Genomic DNA, 22,438 nt, shown 5'->3' on the forward strand with positions numbered 1-22,438 from the left:
ACTTTCTTCATGGCATTCATTTTATTTTTGTCACTTGCATCATCTTAGCTCATTCATTCACCTCTCCATCCATTCATCCTGTACCCATCACCATGAAGCACATTGCAAGGGAGACGAAGCTGGCAGACATAGCCCCCTGTACCCTCAGCAAGCCGCCCCATCTGGAGAGGGGAAGCCATGCACTGGTATCATTCTATCTTAGTCAGAATGAGGACAGAGCTTCTGAAGCCCCACAGATGTGTCCTGTAGGTACATGGGTGCAAATCACTGAGGTCAGGTGATCAGAGAGGGCAGCCTTTTCAAGTGAAACAATATGTATTTCTCTAGAATCACTTTACAAATGAAAGTCGGTCTGCTTAAAACCACTTTTGGGGGGCCTGGGCAGTGTAGCTGGTTGAGCGTGTGACTCTTGGTTTTGGCTCAAGTTGTTATCTCATGAGTGTTTGTTAGAGCTCCTGGTCAGTTGGGCTCTGGGCTCAGCCAGGGGTCTGCTTGAAGATTCCCTCCCTCTGCCCCTCCTCACCCAGCACTCATGTGTTCTCTCTCTTTCATTTTTTTTAAAAGATTATATTTATTTATTCATGAGACACACACACACACACACAGAGGCAGAGACACAGGCAGAGGGAGAAGCAGGCTCCACACAGGGAGCCCGATGCGGGACTTGATCCCGGGTCTCCAGGATCATGTCCTGGGCTGAAGGCAGGTGCCAAACCGCTGAGCCACCCAGGCTGCCCATCTCTCTTTCAATCCCTCTCAAATAAATATGTAAAATCTTAAACAAACAAACAAACAAACAAACCACTCTGTCTATAGGCCAACACCTTCTGGTATTTCTTTTTCATTTTGTTCCTTTTTGTAGTTATTTTCAGTGTCATTTCCATTTGGCCAATTTAATGATTTTGCATAATGTAGCCTCTATATTTTAAAGTTCTCTGAAAGGTGTTTATCACATTAGAAAACCTCAATATTTTATTTATTTTTGAATGCTTTAAGGCCTTTTTACCTATAAGCTGGAACACAATTTCTTTAAAATTTGTACCTTAACAATAAATGGCTATCAGTCATTAAATTGTTGGTCGTTAAATTGTTATTATGCACTGCCCTCTACCTTTAATTCAGCTCCATCACGGAGAGTGTATGGAGGTATTGAAACCACATGAATTTTTTCCCAGTCACATATTTTTTTTGCCAGTTAGGTATTGGAGAAGGATTGAGTACAGGTGGCATGGACTAGATTTTATTTTCTAAGGAAATAATCAGACACATGAGTGAAGAGGTTGATACAAAGATGTTTGTCATCACATGATTTTCAATAGCAAATAATAATAGACTATAGATAATTGATCATTATAAATAAATGATGCGTCTATACAGTGAAGTGTGTGCAGCTATTCAATGTTATGCCATAATTCATATTCGGTATGGAAAGATATTCTTCTATTTTGCTACATGAAAAAAAGCACGTTGAATAGAGTGTAGGCTCTATGACACAGTTGTGGGAGACAGGATTGACAGTCACATGTATATGTACACAGAGGAAAAATGTCATTGGTTTTCTGATGGTACACTCAAAGAAGACAAGTTTTCTTTCTTTCTTTTTTTTTTTTTTTTTAGAAGACAAGTTTTCATGGATTTTTTTTCCAATCTGGACTTTCAGGTTTTTTCTACGATGAAAATGTAGACTAAAACATTGCCTGAGCAGGAAAGCCCCACCTCTGGCATTTTCCATAGGCCTGGCAAAGGAAGGAAGGACAGAAGGAAGAGAAGAAGGGAGGAGAAAGGGGGAATTTGTTCTGAAATCTGCTTTCCTTGAGGGGCTATTTGCATTGAAGCCTTTGGGTCTGGAAGTGTCTAAGGTCTGGGAGCTGAGTGCTCTTGAAGAGCTGGAAAGCCCCTTGGAAATTCATCAGAATTGCTGAAAGAATGCTATCTGCAGAACCTTCCTTCCCTGGGAGAGGTAATGAACAGTAGGTGTTTCCAGAGGCTTAGGGTGGTGTGAAATACCTGGGAAACCCTGCTCCTCCTCAGCTTCTGGCAGTTTCAGGGGCTCCTCCCTAGTGCATTATTAAAAGGGCTGAGGCATCCCAGAGGAACGGGCAGATACACAGGCTCTGCCAGGAGAAAGGAGCATTCTGAGGTGTCCTTTGGGGAGCTGGGTTTCATTCTCCCCAGCAGGATTGAGGCTCTCCGCACCTCTAGAACCCTCTGTTCTGTGGGGGATGTTCACATACTGTGGGCGGGGTCAGAAGGCTGTTTGCTACCCAGGCCCCTGCCAGCTCAGTCTATATCTCCACCTAAGATTTTGTGTTATTTCAGAATAAGAGAGTCTACACACTTTGAAGCTAAAGATGGTCCTGAGTGGGGCGCTGTGCTTCCGGTGAGTATCTGAACCTCTGATTGGGTGTGTCCTCTGGGGGAAGTAAGTTATGGGTAGACCCGTTGTCCATCCTTTCTGGGTAGAGAAGGGCTGTGGCTGCCCAGAGCTGGGGCTCTCATGGGTGGGTGGGCAGCTCGGAAGTTGTGAACAGCCCTTCATTGTCCTAAGAGAAGTTTTTCCAGCCTCTGTCAAGCTGAGGCTGGCCACCTCATGGGGGTTCCCTGATGAGAAGAGGGAGCAAGTGCATCAGTCTGTGTGCAGCCGCAGCCCTGAGTATCCATAATGAGAAGGGAAGTCAGGAGACCCAGTCGGAGCTGTTACCACCCACTGGGATGAATTGATGTCAGTCCAGCCACTCTGCTCCATTACCTCCCTGCTGCCCTTCAGGGCGAAACAACAACAAAATGATTTAGTCAATCAATCTCTCTGTCCACTGGCGTGTACTGAGCCAGTCAGTCTGCTGCGTTCTGGATTTTGCACTAGTGACTGAAAATGGTCTTTGCTTACTCTGAACTCAGAGTCTACCATAGCTTTTCCCAACGTGTGTTCTGTAGATCCCCAATCCTATGAGTGGCTTTACAGTGCTGCTCCTTGATCAAGTCATGTGGGAAATACCACTGTGTCTTCTTATAAGAGAACCACAGTGCAATGCAATATATTAGTAACTTTGAATGAGATTTGTTTGTGTTTAGCCATCACTGAACCAGTTTTCACATAGCATACTTATTTCCATATAATTTCTGAAGAAACCCACTTTAGGATATATTTTTCACCTCACAGGATGTCAAAAAATCAACTGTGATCAGAGATGAGAAATAAGTTTGAAAAGTAAAATGAAATAATTTTAATTTTTTGTACTTTTTAAAGATTTATTTATTTATTTGAGAGAGAGTGTGCATAGTGGGGAGGGGCAGAGGGAGAGGGAGAGAGGAACTTAAGCAGACTTTGCACGGAGCTCGAGCCTGACACAAGGCTCAATCTCATGACCCTGATATCACAACCTGAGCTGGAAACCAAAAGTCTGATGCTCAACTGACTGAGTCATCCAGACGCCCCAAGAATTTTAAATGTAAAGATATTCCTCACTTAATAAATGGAAGTAAATGTGACTTCATGTCTTTAAAAATGATTGAAGAATCATATTTTCATCTGGAAGAGGCTTGGGGATTATCTAACCCATTGTCTTAATTTAGCAATGGGGAGACTCAGGCCCAGAGAGAGCAAGCAGCTTATCTGTTGTGACTCAGCAGCAATGGTGGCACAGCCAGACAAGAACCCAGCACTCTGACTCACAGTCCACACATGGAGAATATTGGTTGGTGTAGAAAAGATGGAATAAGGTGAAGGAGCAAAATCAAGAGTCAGATGGGAGGCTGTGTTATTATCTCATTGGTAGGGTATGAGCCCAGCAGGCTGGCAGAGAAGGTTGGGCAGTTACTTCTGGCACAGTGGGAGGAGACAGAGACAATGCCTGATACTGGGGGACTCTGTAGAGCCCAGCCAGCCTGAACAAACACCCATCCCTCCCCTAACTAAGTGTCTTGATGTTTCAGAATGAAGGATGCAGCACTGAAGGTACTTTATCTGCATGATAACCAGCTTCTAGCTGGAGGGCTGCATGCAGGGAAGGTCATCAAAGGTTGGTGGTAAAAAATGACCCTATGTCCCTAGGTGTCTATACACTGAGAGGAGGGGGCCTGAAGAGGGCTTAGAATAGCTATGCAAACTGGCACAGGCCTACAGATCCCAGACCTGACACAGTAGAGGGGACATCATAAAAGCAGGACAATTAAAATACTATACCTTGTACCAAAGTGAGGACACATGCCCCAGTGCCACCTGAAGCCTCTATGCAAACGTGTGAATATTTTCCAGGATGAATGCTTTGTTCTTCCCTCATAGGTGGACTTAGGCCAAACCTTCCTTTTCCTGGGACCCAGTACTGAGGAGAGATCTGAAACAGGCCTCTAGGCCTTTATTCCCATGTGAGAGTGACTTTCCACCCCTTTACACAGGGTCCCCTCTGCTCTGTGGGGATTCTTGGTTACTCAGAGTGATGCAACCCAGATAGCAGGTGGTACCATCTGGCCTCATGCTTACTTCTTCTGCCCCATACACTATGACAGGTTTTGTTTCTAAAATAGCACATACCTGCCCACTTGGGACACCTTTACTGGGCTGTGGAGCCAGGCAGATACTCCTGCCAGGCTGTGTGTGCTTGTGTGTATGTGTGTATGCATGCATGTATGTATGTGTGAATGTGTATGTGTTTGTATGTGTGGTGGGGGATGGTACAGAGAAGAAGGAGACCCTCTTGTTCTCAGGAATATCACAGAAGGTATAAATATGCCTGAATAAATCTGATGATAGTCTTACCAAATCAAGTTTCCAAAACAAGGCCAGAAGGGCAAGAGGCATTAAAGGAAATGGTCAGATCTTCCCTAGAGCTTAGAAAAGACTTGAAGGTTTGAACCTGGATAAGAGGATGGGCCTAGGGATGGGAATATGGTACAATGTCCTTACATGCCTCAATGTCATTGGGCCAGTTGGCAAGAGACCACCCTTCCCTAGATGACAGCGGCTAACAGGCTTCCCTTTTCCCAGTCTAGGGACAGGATGTCTCATGCAGGTCTTGCTCTCCAAAGTCCACGATGTAGGGGAAGATTCCCCTGAATATGGCTCCCTTTCTCTAGGTGAGGAGATCAGTGTTGTCCCCAACCGGTCTCTGGATGCCAAGCTGTCTCCAGTCATCCTGGGCGTCCAGGGAGGAAGCCAGTGCCTGTCGTGTGGGACAGGGCAGGAACCAACTCTGAAACTAGAGGTGAGTCCTGTGGGGGCTTCCTTGCTATCTGACCTCATAAGCCAGCAGATCCTGAAGCCACTGGGCCATGCATCCTAGGGCCTGAGCTCCTCTCCCTCACAGGGTTCTGTGATTGCAGCCCTGCCTTTCCATGCCCCCAGCCCAGTTCTCCTGCCTCCTCCACTCCTTCCCCTCACCTGCCCCTCTGCTCACAGCCAGTAAACATCATGGAACTCTACCTTGGTGCCAAGGAATCCAAGAGCTTCACCTTCTACCGGCGGGACACGGGGCTCACCTCCAGCTTTGAGTCAGCTGCCTACCCAGGCTGGTTCCTCTGCACCGTGCCTGAAGCAGACCAGCCTCTCAGACTTACCCAGCTCTCAGAGGATGCCAGCTGGGACAACCCCATCACAGACTTCTACTTCCAGCAGTGTGACTAGGGCAATGCATCCCTCAGAACCTACCTGAGCAGAGGCAGCTCAGGCGGGGCAGAGGTGGAGGAGGACACTGATGGCAGCCACCCACCATCTGCTCTCAGGGCCTCACCTCTGGCTGGCACTCGGCCACTCTCCCTTTTGATTCCCAGTTTAGGTAAATCCTTCTGAGATTTGGGGCTTTGTCCACATTTTCTTTCCCTGTTGAGTGGTGCTACTTGTGTGGAATCTTGCAAAAACCACTCAAGATGAATTGGAAATCACATAAAAAGGTTCCTAAGGGGTCAGGGTTGAGGGAATTGTGGAAATCCTTCATGCTTCATGGTAACTTACCCAGTAGTCCGGAGCCCCACAGACCAGTCCATCCCAAGTTGAGCCTATTAGGGCCACCAGCTGCTCACATGAAGTCCTGTCATCCACCAGTATGCAGAATAGGGAGGTCATAGAGTTAGAGACCCAAGGCCCAGCCCCATCCCTCTTCCTTACAACTCAGCTGCCATCATATTCTATCTTTTCCATATCCACCCTCGTGCTCTAGCCATGGCAGCAGAGGGTGGTGATGTCCGAGGAATGACTCCAGCTCAGAAGGCTGAAGAATGTCCAGGCATTACCTTTTGAAGCCTGAGGTACCATTAAAATCCAAGATACTGGTATCTATTCCCATGAAAAGTTGCTCGTGGCATTCTAAGTGAGAAGAGCAAATTACAAAGTAGCATATCTTGTAATTTCATTTTAATTTAAAAAATATCTATATGTGTCTGCATAGAAGTCTGAAAGAGTTTACTTCAATTTTAGCAATATCAATTTAGCAATTATAGGTGATTTTTCTTTTTGTTCTTTTATTTATTTGCATTTTCTAATTCTTCCATGATGAAGATGGACTCCTTGTGTAATAAATAAGTTAATCTTGGGGAAAACAGAGCAGACAATATTTGTGACCATCCTCGGCACTCCCTGAGTGAAATTCAAATTGAATTGAACTCTGCTGGTCAGCAGCAGCAAGAATCAGAACATAGATCTCCTCAAACCTGCAAAGAAAGAGAATATGATGAGTTAGCATGGTTGAAATCTCCTGGAGAAGGAATTTATAGAAAGAACAATTCTGGACCTAGAGTGGTCACAGCTCCCTAAGATTGCAAGGTGTGGGTTTCAGCCTCCAAAGGATCCTGTGCTGGTTGAAATTTATTTCCTTCTGGATACCTTAGACTGTGACCTTATTTGGAATTAGGTTCTTTGCAGATACAATTAGTCAAGAGGTCATGCTGTATTCGGGTAGGCTCTAAATCCAACATGACTGCATGTGCAAGAAGAGGAGAAGACACGTAGGCACACAGAGACCAGGAAGGCCATGTGAAGATGGAGGCAGAGATTGTACTTTCACTGCAATAAGGCAAGAAATGCCATGATTGAGGCAACTGCCAGAAGCTAGGAAGAGGCAAGGAAGAATTTTTTCCCAAAGCCTTCAGAGGGAGGATGGCCTTCTAGTCTCCTGAACTGTGAGAGAACAAATTTCTATTGTTTTGAATCACCAGCTGTGTGGTAATTGGTTGTGGTGGCCCTATGACATTAACACAGCCGTTGCTGATCCCATCTCACATCGTGTGTGTGTCTTTTCCCACATTGTACCCACATTTTCTCTGTGACCAACAGAATGTGGCAGAGGTAATATTATGCCACTTTTGAGATTAGATTACAAAAGACTCTGCAGCCTCTATCTTGTTTTCTCTCTTTGTTTACTTGCTCTGGGGAAGCCAGCTGCCATCTCCTAAGCAGCCCTAAAAAGAGACCCATGTGTTGAAAAATGAAGCCTCCTACCAACTGCCACATAAGTGCATTTGGAAGCAGCTTCCCCAGCCCCAGTCAGGCCTTCAGATGACACAACTCTGGCCAACAACTTGATTGCCACCTCAAGAGAAACTCTGAAGCAGAACCAACCAGCTAAGCGGGTCTAGATCCCCAACTCTCAGAAACTGAGAAAATAAATGTTTTTGCTTTCAGTTGCTAAGGTTTTTTTTTTAAGATTTATTCATCTTTTGAGAGAGAGAGAGAGAGAGTGAGAGCACAGGCACACATAAGTGGGGAGGGCAGAGGGAGATAGAGAATCTCAGGCAGACTCCCAGTGAGCATGGAGTCTGACACAAGGCTTGATCTCATAACCCTGAAATCATGACCTGAGCTGAAACCAAGAGTTGGACACTTAACTGACTGAGCCACTCAGACTCCTCAATTAAATTTTGGGGTCACTTGTTATACAGCAATGAGATAACTAATACAGAGGGAAAGAGAAAGAAATACATTTATTTTATTATGGTTACAATTTTCTCCAATATTTTCATTTCCCTTCTCAAAATTAACATCTGACCTTTTATTTCCCCAAACATTCTGTTTAAAAGTTGATCATACTAAATTTGTTGAATATTCTCTGTTCCTGCAAGATTTAGTTCCTCCTTGATTACCTTTGCAGTTCCAGTCTGACATGCCAAGGACTGTCACTCCAGCACCCCTACCTTCTAAACTCTAGGGGATCAGAACAGAAGCCAGAGGAGAGGTCTAAATCTGAGCCCCAGGCATTCTTCCTGCACCTCACCAGTCAGACAAGCTTGGCAGGTTCATATTCTGCTGAGGCACTAGCAAGGAGGTGGCCAGACCAGAAGGGTCTGTCTCCGTGGAGCTACTGAGACCCAGATGCCGCCAAAGCCTTCAGGTAGCAGACAGCATAAGTTGTATCACAGACCTCTCAGAAGTATCAAGAACATGAGCTCCGGGCATCAAGCTTGTTTCTACAGATCCAGTTCACACTCTTTCTTTGCCCACAGGCCCATTCATAGTCTCATATCATCATCTCCTCCAAGAAGGCTTTGCTGAATTGAGATCTCTGGTTATCTACTCTGTGCTACATTGCTATGCCAACTTCTATGGCCCCTGAAATGACCTCAAGGTCAAGGCTGTATCAATTTGTTTCTAAGCACCTCAAATAATATTTGACAAATAACTGGAAATCAGTGAGTACAGAAGGTGGAAACTATTCTTCCACCCTGGAATATTCTTTCTCTCTCCTCCACCCATCTAAATGGGCCCACCTTTCAAGGAGCAGCTGAAATTTCACCTCAACCTGGAAGCTTTCTCCAGCCTAAAGTGATTGATTCATCATTTGTAAGATGGTAGAGTTCAAAACGGTTTCAGCAGAGATAACCTGATATGAATCCATAGAAAAGGAAGGAGTATTAAATGCTGCCTTTAGGAATGTATAGGCTAGGGGACCCTGGCATCCTGACTCTTTTTTGAAAGAGACATAGTGGTTTTAGATTTCTTCAATTTCAGTATAAGCCCCCAGATTGGCCTGTATTTATAGAGGTGAAATGCATTGGTGCCAGTTATAGGCATTGAGGACTACAAGTGTGTTCTGAGTAATAGAGAGTGTCCTAAGACCAAATCCTAAGGGCAGAGGCTAAGATGCTGAAGCTCTTTATCCTGGAGAAGCAAAGCACAGAGAGCTCCATTCAAACACTCAAAGCTCTGCCTCATAGAAAAATAAACTTGTTCTGTGTAATTCTAGGAGGCACAAGCAGGACTAATGAGTAGAAATTATGTGTGACCCAAAAATTTTAACCGCAAGGACCACATACACTGTTAGGGTTCCTTTAAGAGGTTGCGGAAGTGTTGAAGAAGAGCCTGATTAACTATGTCTCAGGGGTGCCGTCGCACAGGTTTCTCCATTTGGAGGAAGCCTATATGCCATGACTCAGGCCCTTTCAATTCTGGGAATTTTTTTTTTTTTTTATTCAAGGAGATTCTCTGCCTCTATCGTTTCCAATGTGCTCTTGTCCCACAGATTAGAGTCTGGCCTTCTTAATTATCTTTTTAAGTGTTTATGACTTAGCTCCCCAGCTGAACCGTAAAGCTATCTAACAACAGGGACTATGCACTGCATGTCTTTGTCACACAGCAGTGAAATGCTCAGTAAATGCTCATTGATTACCTGGCATAATACCCCATGTGTTGGCCCTTTCCAGAGAGATAAGAGATTGGGAGAGGGGTGAAGAATGACTGTTGGCCTTAAGAAACAGAAATTGGGTCCCCTCCCTCCCATCTTTTCTTATCTGTCACCCTTTAAGCATCTGCATGAGGACCTCTCCTACTTTCTTACCAGGCCCTTTGTGGAACTGTGCAAATGACTTTAGAGTGAAAATTACCATAAGGCAGATGGTCCCCAGAGAACACTATGCTAAGCTTCTCTGACCCTTGTGAATAGATAGATGGGTGGATGGGTGGATTGGTGGATGGGTGGATCGTTGGTTGATTGGACAGACAGATAGGTGGATGGATGGACTGAGTTAAGTAATGTTGATTAGAGGCTTGAGTATTCTCTTTACTTCTGCCCTGCTCACACTGTCATGTGTCCAAGCACTTCAGGGCATGTGATGGCTGCTCAGTCCCAGCATGTATCTAAGGTCAATGTCCTCTGTAGGTGGGTTTCCTTAGATGTTCTGTGTCATCAACCTAGTATCAGCTAATATAGGACCTGTTGAAAAGCTTCCCTCCCCTCTTTCCAAACTGGGCCATACATGTAATGCCATCAGTCCCCTCTCTTATCTCACTGGCTGCAGCCTGGCTTAAAACACCAAAGGTTGCTCTGTCTTTGGGCCCCTCAGATGCATCCCCTCTTGCCTCCTCTACCTCTCTAAGTCTAGGACAGAGCCCCATGGGGGCACCAAAGGGAAGGTAATATGAAGACATCTGACCCCAAGACTGTCTACCTGGCTATTGAAAACACCAATAACAATGTCAATGACAGTAGCTATGAGCAGGGGCCCAGCGACTGGCTTCTGCTAGGGGTTAATGGATGAGTCTCTCCCCCTTCAACAAACACTCATTAATGCCCCACCTTCTTATTATCCACTCTGTACTAAAGGCATTGTGAAATTTCTAGTCTCTTCTTTCCCATCCTAGAGCCAATTATAAAGATTGCTGCAGGCTTGACCCACCCTGACCAGACAGTATAAACTCAGGGCAGATGCCCTGGAGAAATCAGTTGGACATTCCAGGCTTCCAGGATTACAGGTCAGTGGTTGATAGGCAGTATTCTATCTCTCCTTCTCGTTTTCCTTCTCATTTCTGTCAATATTTCTGATACATCCCCTCCCTCAATGCCTCTTGGCAAGCTCTCTAGATAACAAGGTACCCCCTGCACAGAATTTCATGGGATGCTAAATAAGTCTGGGAGCACATAGAAAGAATTTGAGAGAAGGCATTGGTTAAGCCAAGTCAAGATTTAAAAATACTTAGATAAGAAGATTTTAAAAAGTAATTTCAGATAGCTAGGCCAGTGGAATTCAAGTGTGTGGTGAGGCTTGGGGTATGCCCCAGTGCTTGCTGTAGTGGTCAAGGACAGTACAGTGTTCGCAGGGTTCTGGTGTCACCATCATGCTCTGTTTCAGCAAAAGCAAGCTCCCCTTTATCTGTTTTACTTTCATTAGGTTTCCTTGTAAATTTTCATTGTGAAACTTAGTTTTGAAAAATACTGACCTTGCCTAGCCTCTCATTGTAATAACTAGTGGGAGGCCCAGGGACTACAGGGGATTTTCTAAGGTGGCAAGACAAATTGGTAGCAGATTTAGGTCTAGAACCCAACCGCGGTTGAAATCTCCCATGTGTGTTTCTATGTCCTGGTTGTAAGTATATGTGTGTGTCATGGTGGTGGGAAGAAGATACATGCTACCCTTCATGGATCAAGATATTCTTAACTTTTATAAGGGAAAATATGTCTGTATATAGAACAATACACAATACAGTGAAATTTAATAGGAGTTCAGAGTAGGGTTACAAGAGTAAAGATTCATTAAACTCTGAGTCATGGAATCATAGATAGGTTGATTTGGAAAGAATCTTAATAACCACAGACTCTAATTCTATGATTTTATAGATGCTGAAACTGAGAACTGGAGGTTAAGTGACATAACTTCATATGTCTGAGCTGTTACTCTGACCTGATAATTAATTTGGTAGAGCCAGAGACTCAATCTATGGATAAATGATAACATATCCAGTGGCTCTAATGCCAAAAGACCTGAATGGATGGAAAGGATGGGGCATGGCTTTTGAGCCATGGAAATCAAAGACAACTCTGAGCATGCCCACTGGAAAGATAAGAAGAAGGCACGTGCCTAGAGGGGTGGTTTAGTGTCCACAGAAAAGTAAATACACTCATAAAAGTGAATCAGGGCCAAATGATGATGAAATGGGCAGCCACTGTAGATTCTAGAGTGGGGTGGGGATGTTGTGAAAGCAATACCTAGAATATAGGTCCAGGTACCTCACATAGGTTGGACTAGATTAAAGGTAGAAAAATCAGGAATCCAGGCACAGGTCCAGTGGCTATTAGGAAGACAAAGTTACATTTTAGGGGCACCTAGGTGGCACAGTTGGTTAAGCATCTGACTCTTTATTTCAGCTCAGGTCATGATTTCTGGGTGGTAGGATTGAGCCCTACATCGGGCTCCATGCTCAGCATGGAGTGTGCTTGAGATTCTCTCTCTCTCCCTCTGCTTCTCCTACTCATGCTCTCTCTCTCTCTCTCTCTCTCAAATAACTAAATCTTTAAAAAGGAGACAAAATTACATTTTTTATAAAAGATCTTATTTATTCATGAGAGACAGAGAGAGAGAGAGAGAGAGGCAGAGACACAGGCAGAGGGAGAAGCAGGCTCACCATGGTAAGCCTGATGTGGGACATGATCCCAGGACCCTGGGATCATGACCTGAGCTGAAGGCAGATGCTCACCCACTGAGCCACCTAGGTGCCCTGACAAAATTACATTTTAAAGAATAACTTATCAGTACTTGTTGGTAAATCAGACTTAGAATAAGGAAAAGGGGGGAGATGAATGGGCTGAGAGGAGGAAAAGATTGATTTGATTTCATATCTGTTTGGTTGAGTGTGATGGCAGGATGTCCAAAGGTAGGTGTCCTATAGACTGTTGGAGATAAAATAGCATGTTCAGTTGGGGCTTGGGAAGCATTAGACCAAGATGATCACTGCAGCTCTGGAAATGAGTGAATGGCAAATCCATGCAGTACAAGAGAAAGTGCTTAGGACTTAGACTTGTGACTTCCACCTTAGGAACACCGCCAAATGGAAGGGAGAATCTACATGAACCTGAGAAGGGGAAAATGGAGGTGTGAATGAATCAATCAATGTCAAGAGCTCTGAAGAGGCAGAAGCCAAATATTAGAGGAATCAAAAGAGTCTTTAGATTTGGCTCCACAGAAGTTAACATATGGGTTTGGAGAGAACATAGTCCACATAGAAAATGTATAGGAGAAAGAGGAGAGGGTGTGATGGAGAAAGCCTAGCACTACTTGGATAATTGTTTTTGACTCAGGACAGGTGGATTGATGAAGTCTGAGACAGGCAGAAGTGGTGTCCAGAGAGGACTATAGGCCAAAGTCCAGGGAAAGGTCACTTGGTGATGATAGGGAAGGGAAAGCTTAAGGTATGGAGTGTGTGGTGCATTGAGAGGGATCATGGCAGACACTCAGCACCAGAACCCCAGGCTCTCTGATGGACGAGAGGCCGGCTTCTCACTCCTATTCACCTCATCACAGTCTAGCCAGAACCCAGGTAGGGGGTGGCTGATATGGGAGTCTTTGAGAAAAATACTGGGATTTAGGGTTAGGCCGGGACAAAAGGCTTCTGGGGCCCCCAGGGATCCAGCTGGACTGGACCAGCACTGAATTTCTGCCCGCCTCCCCATGTGCTGACAGTGACCAAGAGTGGGAGTCCTCATCCTCACACACAGAGCCCTCCACTTGATCTGTCCCAGCCAGACTTTGGCAAAGCTACTAGGCTTCCCATATTTTTGCAGCTACAACCAAAGGAGCCCCAGTGGTTCAGTTGAGAGATGGCACAGCATTAAGAGTGCTTGCACTGAGGCCACGCTGCTGGCAGCCTGTCCATCTTACTAGTCCTTTGCCACTCAAAGTGTGGCCAGGGACCAGCGGTATTCATATCACTTGGTTTCATGTTTGAAATGCACAGTCTCAGGTTCCAGCCTAGACCTAGGGAACCAAAATCGGCAGGTGATTTATATGTTCTACTGAGAGTGAGAAAAATCGAGATGGTGTACCAGTTCCCAAGCCTGGCTAGTCATGGAGTCACTTCAAACACTGGAGAATCAGAAACTTTAGCCCAGAAAATAGTACTTATCCAGAGGCCCCCAGGTGATTGGTGGGCAAGCATGTTTGGGAGCCAATGACTTTAACTGATTTCAATTTTTTTTATTGGAGTTTGATTTGCCAACATATACCATAACACCCAGTGCTCATCCTGTCAAGTGCCCCCCTCAGTGTCCATCACCGTTTCACCCCATCCCCCTGCCCACCTCCCCTTCCACTACCCCTTGTTCATTTCCCAGAGTTAGGTGTCTCTCATGTTCTGTCCCCCTCACTGATTTTTCCCACTCATTTTCTCTCCTTTCCCCTTTATTCTCTTTCTTATTTTTTATACTCCCCAAAACGAATGAGACCATATAATGTTTGTCCTTCTCCAATTGACTTACTTCACTCAGCATAATACCCTCCAGTTCTAACTATGTCGAAGCAAATGGTGGGTTTTTGCCATTTCTAATGGCTGAGTAATATTCCATTGTATACATAGACCACAGCTTCTTTATCCATTCATCTTTCGATGGACACCGAGGCTCCTTCCACAGTTTGGCTATTGCTGCTATAAACATTGGGGTGCAGGAGTCTCAGTTTTTCACTGCATCTGTATCTTTGGAGTAAATCCCCAGCAGTACAATTGCTGGGTCCTAGGGTAGCTCTATTTTTAACTCTTTGAGGATTTCAATTTTTGAAAAAAATGAAAACCTGCTTTATACTGCAAAGGAAATTCATGTTCATATAGTAAAGATGTTAAGACATGTTTAAAAGGAAATCACTCATAATTCTGCCTGCTGAAGACAGGTGGTGTAACAATATGGACAGTCTTTATCCCTGGGTGTATCTCTCAGTGTGTGTGCCTTTAAATGGGATCATAAGGCACACATTCTTTATAACCTGAATTTTCCACTTCCCATATTTTGATGTTGTAAAATGTTCTTCCACAATATCATCTTTAATGTACATGTTTCTTATTTACTTAATTTGCCATCATTTTTTAAACTAATGATGTGCTATTGGACATTTAGCTTATTTCCAAATTCTTACTACTGTCTGAATAAAGTGAACATCTTTATAATTAAACATTTGGACAATCCATTACTTTTCCTTATAATAAGGGGAACAGGTGATATTAAAGTATGTGTAGAATGTTTTAAGATTTTATTTTATTTTTTTAAATTAACTAATTAATTAATTAATTAATTTATGATAGTCACAGAGAGAGAGAGAGGCGCAGAGACACAGGCAGAAGGGAGAAGCAGGCTCCATGCACCGCGCCACCCAGGGATCCCTGTTTTAAGATTTTAATCATGTCACCGACATCCATCAGAATTTGCACTCCTAGAGGCACCCTGTTATTCTTTGCTCTCACCAAAACTTAAATGCCCACCTCCAAGTTCAGGGATGGAAAATGACTTGTCCACAGTGACTAAGTGGCAGATCCAGTACTAACACTGGGCACTGGAGCTCAGTGCTACTGGCGTGGCCAGAAGCCCTGCTGTCATCATCAACCTGTTCCTCCTCACCCACTTTTCAAAATGTCCCTCCATGTCAAACTCTCTCCCTCTGAGCCCTGCTCCTTTCTGTCCCCATTCTTTCCCCTGTTCCTTCTTAGTTTCTACTATCCCCTCTTTTTTTTCTATTTCCTCTTCTTACTCAGTGAGAATCAGACCTACTGTGTATACCTCAGCCCCAGCCGCCCTTGCATTTACTTTTCTGGGCTACTTTTAATGGCTACCACTCTTTTGCCCTGATTGACTCTGGGTTTTCTTCCTTGCTAGGTTCTGGAATGGCCTTTCTGAAGGTGGTCATTTTGGGGAAAAGCTCTAGGGCAGGACAATCCAACCAGAAGGAGAGGAGAGCCGTGTGAAGCTTTGTGGTCCGGGATTAATAATAGGATACAATTTAGATCACTCATCCTCAAATTTGAGTGGTCCAGGATTAATAATAGGATACAATTTAGATCACTCATCCTCAAACACACAAGTCTCTATATTTCAGGCCTGTCCTGTTTTACATCTGGAGCAGAATGGGGGTGGGGTGGGGTGGGTGGTCTCTCTTTCACAGTCTTGGCAGAATGTTCCAATCTCTAGGAATGAGGCTAACCCTGAAGGGAGATCCTACACCCTCCAGCAGCAGGCTGGTGATGCCTCCCGGTAGCGCTGCTATTCCCTCAGCTCAGGTCGGGGAGGACAGTAGTGTGGTGACTCTAGGACCAGGCTGGGCAGTGGGACATGATTTGAGCTCAGCTCATCCCCAAACTGTGAGGCTGGAGCACATGCCACCTCAGTTTCATCCCCAGGAAGTACTCCTGTCTAAAATCTTTGAGGAACCCATTCTTTGGTTTCCCCAAGCTAGCACCATGCACATGTCATGGGCTCACACCCCTGCCAGATTGCCCCAGAGGAGGGTGAGGCAGAGCTGCCTGGAGCTTGCTGGGCTGGAGAGACCATGGTGGATTCCAGCAGGCCAATTATACATAAGCAGCCTAGTGAGATCTTTCCAGTTTGTGATTTAATGATTTGGGGACCCCTAGGGAGCCTGCCCCCAGCTCTACATACCCTCCTTCTCTGACAGCCCTTCTCTCCTTCTCTCTCAGCAAGGACCAGTCACCCACAATCACAGGAATGTGCTCCCTCCCCATGACACGATACTACATGTAAGTCTTCCTGGAGTCCTTCCTTTATGAACCAGGGGTTTAGGGATGACATGGGAAGAGGGAAAGAAGGCTAAGGATAGGGATGCAGCTCCTTCTCACCCAAAAAATCTCAAGTGACCCATAATTAAGCTTATTCATCATGATCATAACAATAGCTCTGTTTCCTGAGCATCCTCAAGATGCCAGCCCTTCTACTGCCTTGCCTCCATCCCGAGTAACCTACAAGGGAGACATGACTGAGTCCATTCAAACCAAAGCTCAAAGAGGTTACATAAATTACCTCATGTCACACAGAGCCAGGATTCACCCTCTGTGCTGCTCCGTCCTCCTCTCTCCAGGAACTCAGAGACAATTTTGAATCTCAGTGACAGCATCTTTATATGTCAGCCTCCGTGGCCTTTATTCCCTGTCTGCACTCCCAGCTGTCACTTTTACCTCATTTGACATTCGAGACACTACTTAGAGTGTATATTTTATTGCCTGTGATTTTTTTCATTGTAAACTGCCTCCAGCCCTTTGAGAAACAAGATGAGACATAACACAAATAAAACAGGACTGACTTCTGGGCTGCATTTCCTCAGTTCCACCATGGGCCTGCCCTGTGCTAGACATGAGGGGGCCAGCTGGGGCCTCCAGGAAGTTTCAACGTGCCTAGGATGGCAAGACACATGTGTGTGAAGCACCCAAATGACAAAACAGGTGTCAGCACTTTGGCATATCTAACTTGGGTTCTGGTCTCCAAATAGAATGTTGCTGGCAGATGAATTACCCACAAGTCCTCATTGCCCAGGTTGGAGAGGGAATGCCAATTGGCAAGTCCAAGGTCTTTTCAGAAATTTATTTTTATTGTACAAGTGAACCTACTTTAAACACATACAGTCATTAGCTAAGGATATTATAATTAGCTGTTATTGAGAGAGAAAAATCTCCTGGAGGCGATGGCATTGGCCCAGAGGTTCTGCCCTTGGAGGTAGGGTGGGCTCCCAAGGTCCTGAGAGTGACTGACAGACATTTTGAAGACACCCAAGTGACCGAGCTAATAACCTGCGGGAACTTTGATGTTGTGTACATTCAACCACAGTTCCCTCCCTGCTCCCCTGCATGTATTTACCCTCCCATGCCGATCATTGGAACCACTGCCAACCCCAAATGACTGTAATCACACCCTCCAGCTCTTCACTGACCTCCTAAATTTGGCACCCATAGCACGGGCTCACCCTAGAACACACCTTGCATGGAACAGGGTGACCATGTTGCCAAACCTTCTGTCACATAAGATTTTTTTTTTCTGATTTGTGGATTTTACTCTACAAGAAAGTCTTTAAAATATTTGAAGAGCAAACCACATTTATTTTTTTAAAAGATTTTATTTATTTGAGAGAGGAAGCACACATTCGAAGGGAAGGAGTAGAGAGAGAGGGAGAGAGGATTTCAAGCAGACTCTGTGCTAAGCACAGAGCCTGACATGGGGCTTGAGCTTATGACCCTGAGATCAAGACCAGAGATAAAATCTAGAATTGGGTGCTTAACTGACTGAGTCACCCAGGTGCCCCACAAACCACACTTTATTATACACTCAATTAATTCCTTCCTTGAAGGGAATAAACATTTATGCAAAATTGGTTCAGGCCCAGAAAATCTGGGAAAAGAGTCACTCTATTCTAGAGAGACATCTGAGCCTCATTAGGAAATTTCTCAGGAAGGGCATGAAAAGGGGGCTAGCATAATCAGGAAAACTGTCTACCCATTAGTGAGAAGACACTGGCTTCCCTCGCTAGCCCAGAGCCCTGACAGAGGCTAACGCTGGTAAAGGGAGCCTCTGAGAATCATGAGTTCCAGAAGACCTTCCCTTGCCTTAAGGCTGACCTGGTTTCACCTACTCTTGGGTGGAGTCATACACCTACTTCCTCCTGTAGGAGAGAAGAACACCTAAATGCTCAGTGTAATCCTTCAGAGCGTGGGGGTGACTTTGGGGCTTGGTGCTGCCTAAATGGAGCAGGCTGTCAGCTCTACCATCTTGTTCCAGAATTAAGGATGCAGATCAGAAGGCTCTATACTTCAGAGGTGACCAGCTCCTGGTGGGAGATCCCAATGTGGACAACTGCTGTGCAGGTGAGCATCTGGGGCCTCCACCCCCTTGGACACATTCATGCTCCACCTGCCACTGGCTTTCCTCTTCCCTCCTGCCCTGGTGACAGTAAGAAGAGGCAGGGAGCAGCTGAGGACCTCTCCTTTTAAGAGTGTCATGACCGCTGCAGGGGTCCCAGCCTGCCTGGCAGCTTGCATGCAGGGGTCAAGCCAGGTGTGCCCTGGCCCAGTTTTTTCCTGCCCAGGCTTAGCTCACTGAGAACTTACAATCTGGGTCCTTTTATCTCCTGGCTCTCTTCTTTCTTTCCTCCCAGAGAAGATCTGCATACTTCCCAACAGAGGCCTGGACCGTACCAAAGTCCCCATCTTCCTGGGGATCCAGGGAGGCAGTCGCTGCCTAGCATGTGTGGAGACAGGAGAGGGGCCTACCCTGCAGCTGGAGGTGAGAAACCACACCTTCTTCTGGGGGACCCTGAAGGCATGGCCTGGCTTCCAGGATGCTCTGACATCTCTGCACCCATCTGTGGGACTCCCGGCCAGGTCCACACATTCCTCCCCTTCCCTCTACACCTAGTGCCAAGACCCCTGCCCTCCAGAACCTACAGAAGGCCCTTCCCTGGGTATGGACCCTCCCTGTAAAGTCCCTCATTGGCCAACCCCCAGAGGCCTCTAGGGCTGACACTTCAACCAGTGGCCTCATCCTGCAGCAGCCATCTTGCCCCCACAGGATGTGAACATCGAGGACCTGTACAAGGGTGGTGAACAGGCTACACGCTTCACCTTCTTCCAGAGAAGCTCAGGCTCAGCCTTCAAGCTTGAGGCTGCTGCCTGGCCTGGCTGGTTTCTCTGTGGCCCAGCTGAGCCCCAGCAGCCAGTACAACTTGTCAAGGAGAGTGAGCCATTGGCCCGCACTGAATTCTACTTTGAGCAGAGTCGGTAGGGATGCAGGAGGCTGAGCTCCAGGCCAATGCCCCCGCACCAAGCTCATCCTGCTCAGGATCTGTGGTAGGAAAATTATGCCCCTCCTAAAGATGTCCACATCCTAATCCCCAGAATCTGTGAATGTTACCTTACAAGGCAAAACGGACTTTGCAAATGTGATGAAGGTAAGGATCTTGAGATGGGGAGAGCATCTGGATTATCACAGTGGTCCCAGTATAACCACAAGGGTCCTTCTAAGAGTGAGGAAGGAGGGTGAGAACCAGAGAATGGAAAATACTGTGCTGCTAATTTCAAACGTAGGGGATGAGGGCTACCAGCCAGTGAATGCAGGTGGCTTCCAGAAGCCGGAAAAGGCACAGGAATGGATTATGCCCTAGAGATTCTAGGAGAAACAACTGAATTTTAGTCCACTGAAACCCATTTCTGACATCTGACCTCCAGAACTTTAAAATAATAAATTTGTGTTGTTTTAAGCCACTGCGTTTGTGGTAATTTGTTATAGTAACAATAGGAAAATAGTACAAGGTCTTAGTATATCCCTGTGAACAGTGCTTACTGAAAGGGGAATGAGTCACTCAGTGAATTCTTGGAAGGTTGCCACAGCTTCTCCTGCAGCCCATCTGCTCTACAACTTCCAGAAACAGCCAGAAGCTCCAGGCAGAACCCAGCTCTCCCCCTCTGTCTACAGGTGGACAAAGTCTTGGGCTGCTCATAATTTTTAGTAGATTTAGTTTAAATCTTGTACTTTGCCTATCAGATATTTCATAGTTAATCAGTCATTCAACCGATTGATCAGTGCCCCTGGTTGTCTGCTAGTTTTGACTTGTGAGGAGCAAGGAGGATCAGCGAGGGAGAGATGGCGAGTTTGTACTGAGTGTGTTGAGTTTAAGGCTATAGTGGAGCAGGGCCGAGCTGACTTGTTCCAGCCAGCAATACAGGGTTGGGACTTGGCTGAGAGTTTGCAGTCAGGACTGACATTTGTCCTCAGAGCCAGGATCCCTCTCCATTTCACAGACAATGTGGGGTCAGGCACAGACGTGGGCAGAGAGCCCATGGTGTCAGTGCTCAGAGTGATGGGCTGCTGGCACTCTTTCTCTCCTGTGTAACTACTCCACGTCCATCCAACATGCACCAGGGACCAAGGTAGCCAAGGACAGGCTGTCTTCACCTTCAGAGCTGCCCTGCAAGGTGAACATTTGTATCCCTTTGACAGATGAGGACACTGAAACAGCAGGGGTGAAATAACTTGCTGAAGGTCGCATGAGCTGTACAGGATGAAACCCAAGATATCCGGGCCCATCTGACCCCAATGTTGTTCCACACATTTTTATTCCACTCTTGTTCTGGGAGATGGGGAAAAGAGGGCGAACAAGAACAAGCTTCTTTGGAGCTGATCATTGAGTGGGAGAAACATTAAACAAATAAGAACAGTTTATATGATAGAGGGTAAGGGTGGTGGTAGGTATTGAAAGATATAACATTGGAGAAGGTGGTCTGGGGCAGTGACTCTTTTTAAGGCGGTGACATCTGAGCTGAGGCTGAAGGACAAGAGCAAGGGGGACTGGGAGTGATGGGGCAGAGGAGTGGCAAGCATACAGGGCTCCTAGACAGAAGTGGCTTGGTGTGTTCAAATAGCAGTGGGGGACAGGGGTGTTGGAGCCTGGGGAACAAGGGAGAAAATTAGGAGGTGAGCAAGACCAGCAGGGACTGGGTCATGGAGGTCTTAAAGGCAAAGTGAGGGCTTCAGTTTATCTTTAAGTGTGAAAGGTAGCTATGTGAAAGATTTTATTTTTTTAATTTATTTTTTAAAGATTTTATTTATTCATTCATGAGACACACAGAGAGAGGGGAAGATACATAGGCAGAGGGAGAAGCAGGCTCCCCGTGGGGAGTCTGATGCATGACTTGATCCAAGGACCCAGGATCATGACCTGAGCCAAAGGCAGATGCTCAACCACTGAACCACCCAGGTACCCCTATAGGAATGGATTTAGCAGAGGAGAGACATGTTGGCCTTATGCCTTTAATGAGTTTAGATTCTTACCCTGCTTCTCCAGGGCCTGCATCTGCCCCAATTATTTTATCACCTGGCTACCATGTCATAACTATTGTGTTTATGTGTTGAGACCACTCTGTGCTTTTAGAGGGCATGTTCTGTTAAATTTTGGGTCATCAGTATCCAGAGTAGCTGCTAGAACACCAAAGATGATGCAGAAGTACAATGCCTTCAATAGATTAGTGGATGATCACTTGGGTCTTGTGGATTGTTCAAGATACAGTGTAAGGAGAGCCATATGGTAGCCAGGTGGATGCTCCCCACTGCGGCACAGAGGTGGGGTTAGCAGAGAGGACTGGACAGGGCTTCCAAAAGGAAAGGGCACTTAGTCTGGGTCTCAAAGAAAGAGTAGTTTTCCAGGCAGAGAGTGTGGGTATAGGCATTTCTAGGCAGACAGAACAATTTGGAGAGGTATGATGGAAAAGAGCTCCTAGTACTTCTGGGGCATGGTGGGACACCACCTGCTGGCCCCCAGGGCTTGTGGCTGAGGAGTTGTCAAAAATTAAGATGAGAAGTTAGGAAGGAAAAAAAAAAAGAGAGAAGTTAGGAAGGGCCTGGCTATGAGTGCCTTGTGAGGGAGGTTACACCTTATCCAGGAGACCTGGAAAACTCATCCAAAGCAGGACTGGATTTTAAGCTTGACCCCCTGAGGTCAACATTGGACAAATCCAGCTGCTACTAGGGCTGCAGTACCTCCACCTTCCTCTTCACTTCCCCCACCTGCCTTCTGTTTGGCACTGCCCTGGGATCAGCTTTGGTGCTTTGGTTCCAAGGTTTGTCTAGCCCCTGTCACCTCCCCATATTTGCCTATCCCCTTCACTCATGGTAACTCAATTTGACCCAACTTGGCACAGGGTCCACAAATGGGAGAAGAACTGGGTTTGCCTAGATGGTTGTGGACAAAGTTCATAAGAGAAAGG

General features: G+C 45.8%; 2 protein-coding genes across 3 annotated transcripts; both read left to right on the forward strand.

The window, feature by feature from the left end:
- Positions 1 to 2,056: 2,056 nt before the first annotated feature.
- On the forward strand, positions 2,057 to 7,614 carry IL36RN (interleukin 36 receptor antagonist). Its single transcript, XM_038561491.1, has 5 exons — positions 2,057 to 2,140; positions 2,320 to 2,380; positions 3,934 to 4,019; positions 5,074 to 5,201; positions 5,396 to 7,614. Exons 2-5 carry the CDS (start codon positions 2,352 to 2,354, stop codon positions 5,618 to 5,620), a joined length of 468 nt encoding a protein of 155 aa, XP_038417419.1. The 5' UTR covers positions 2,057 to 2,140; positions 2,320 to 2,351; the 3' UTR covers positions 5,621 to 7,614.
- IL1F10 (interleukin 1 family member 10) lies at positions 2,084 to 19,935 on the forward strand. Of its 2 annotated transcripts, XM_038561490.1 has the most exons (9): positions 2,102 to 2,140; positions 2,320 to 2,380; positions 3,934 to 3,955; positions 5,074 to 5,201; positions 10,565 to 10,675; positions 16,373 to 16,432; positions 18,459 to 18,544; positions 18,835 to 18,962; positions 19,248 to 19,935. In XM_038561490.1, exons 5-9 carry the CDS (start codon positions 10,629 to 10,631, stop codon positions 19,458 to 19,460), a joined length of 534 nt encoding a protein of 177 aa, XP_038417418.1. In that variant the 5' UTR covers positions 2,102 to 2,140; positions 2,320 to 2,380; positions 3,934 to 3,955; positions 5,074 to 5,201; positions 10,565 to 10,628; the 3' UTR covers positions 19,461 to 19,935. The 2 variants fall into 2 exon arrangements, with proteins under 2 accessions (XP_038417417.1, XP_038417418.1); XM_038561489.1 differs by having other exon boundaries at positions 2,084 to 2,380.
- The last annotated feature ends 2,503 nt before the right edge of the window (positions 19,936 to 22,438 follow it).

Source organism: Canis lupus, chromosome 17 (genome assembly GCF_011100685.1).
Source record: "Canis lupus familiaris isolate Mischka breed German Shepherd chromosome 17, alternate assembly UU_Cfam_GSD_1.0, whole genome shotgun sequence".
NCBI classification, from domain to species: Eukaryota; Metazoa; Chordata; class Mammalia; order Carnivora; family Canidae; genus Canis; species Canis lupus.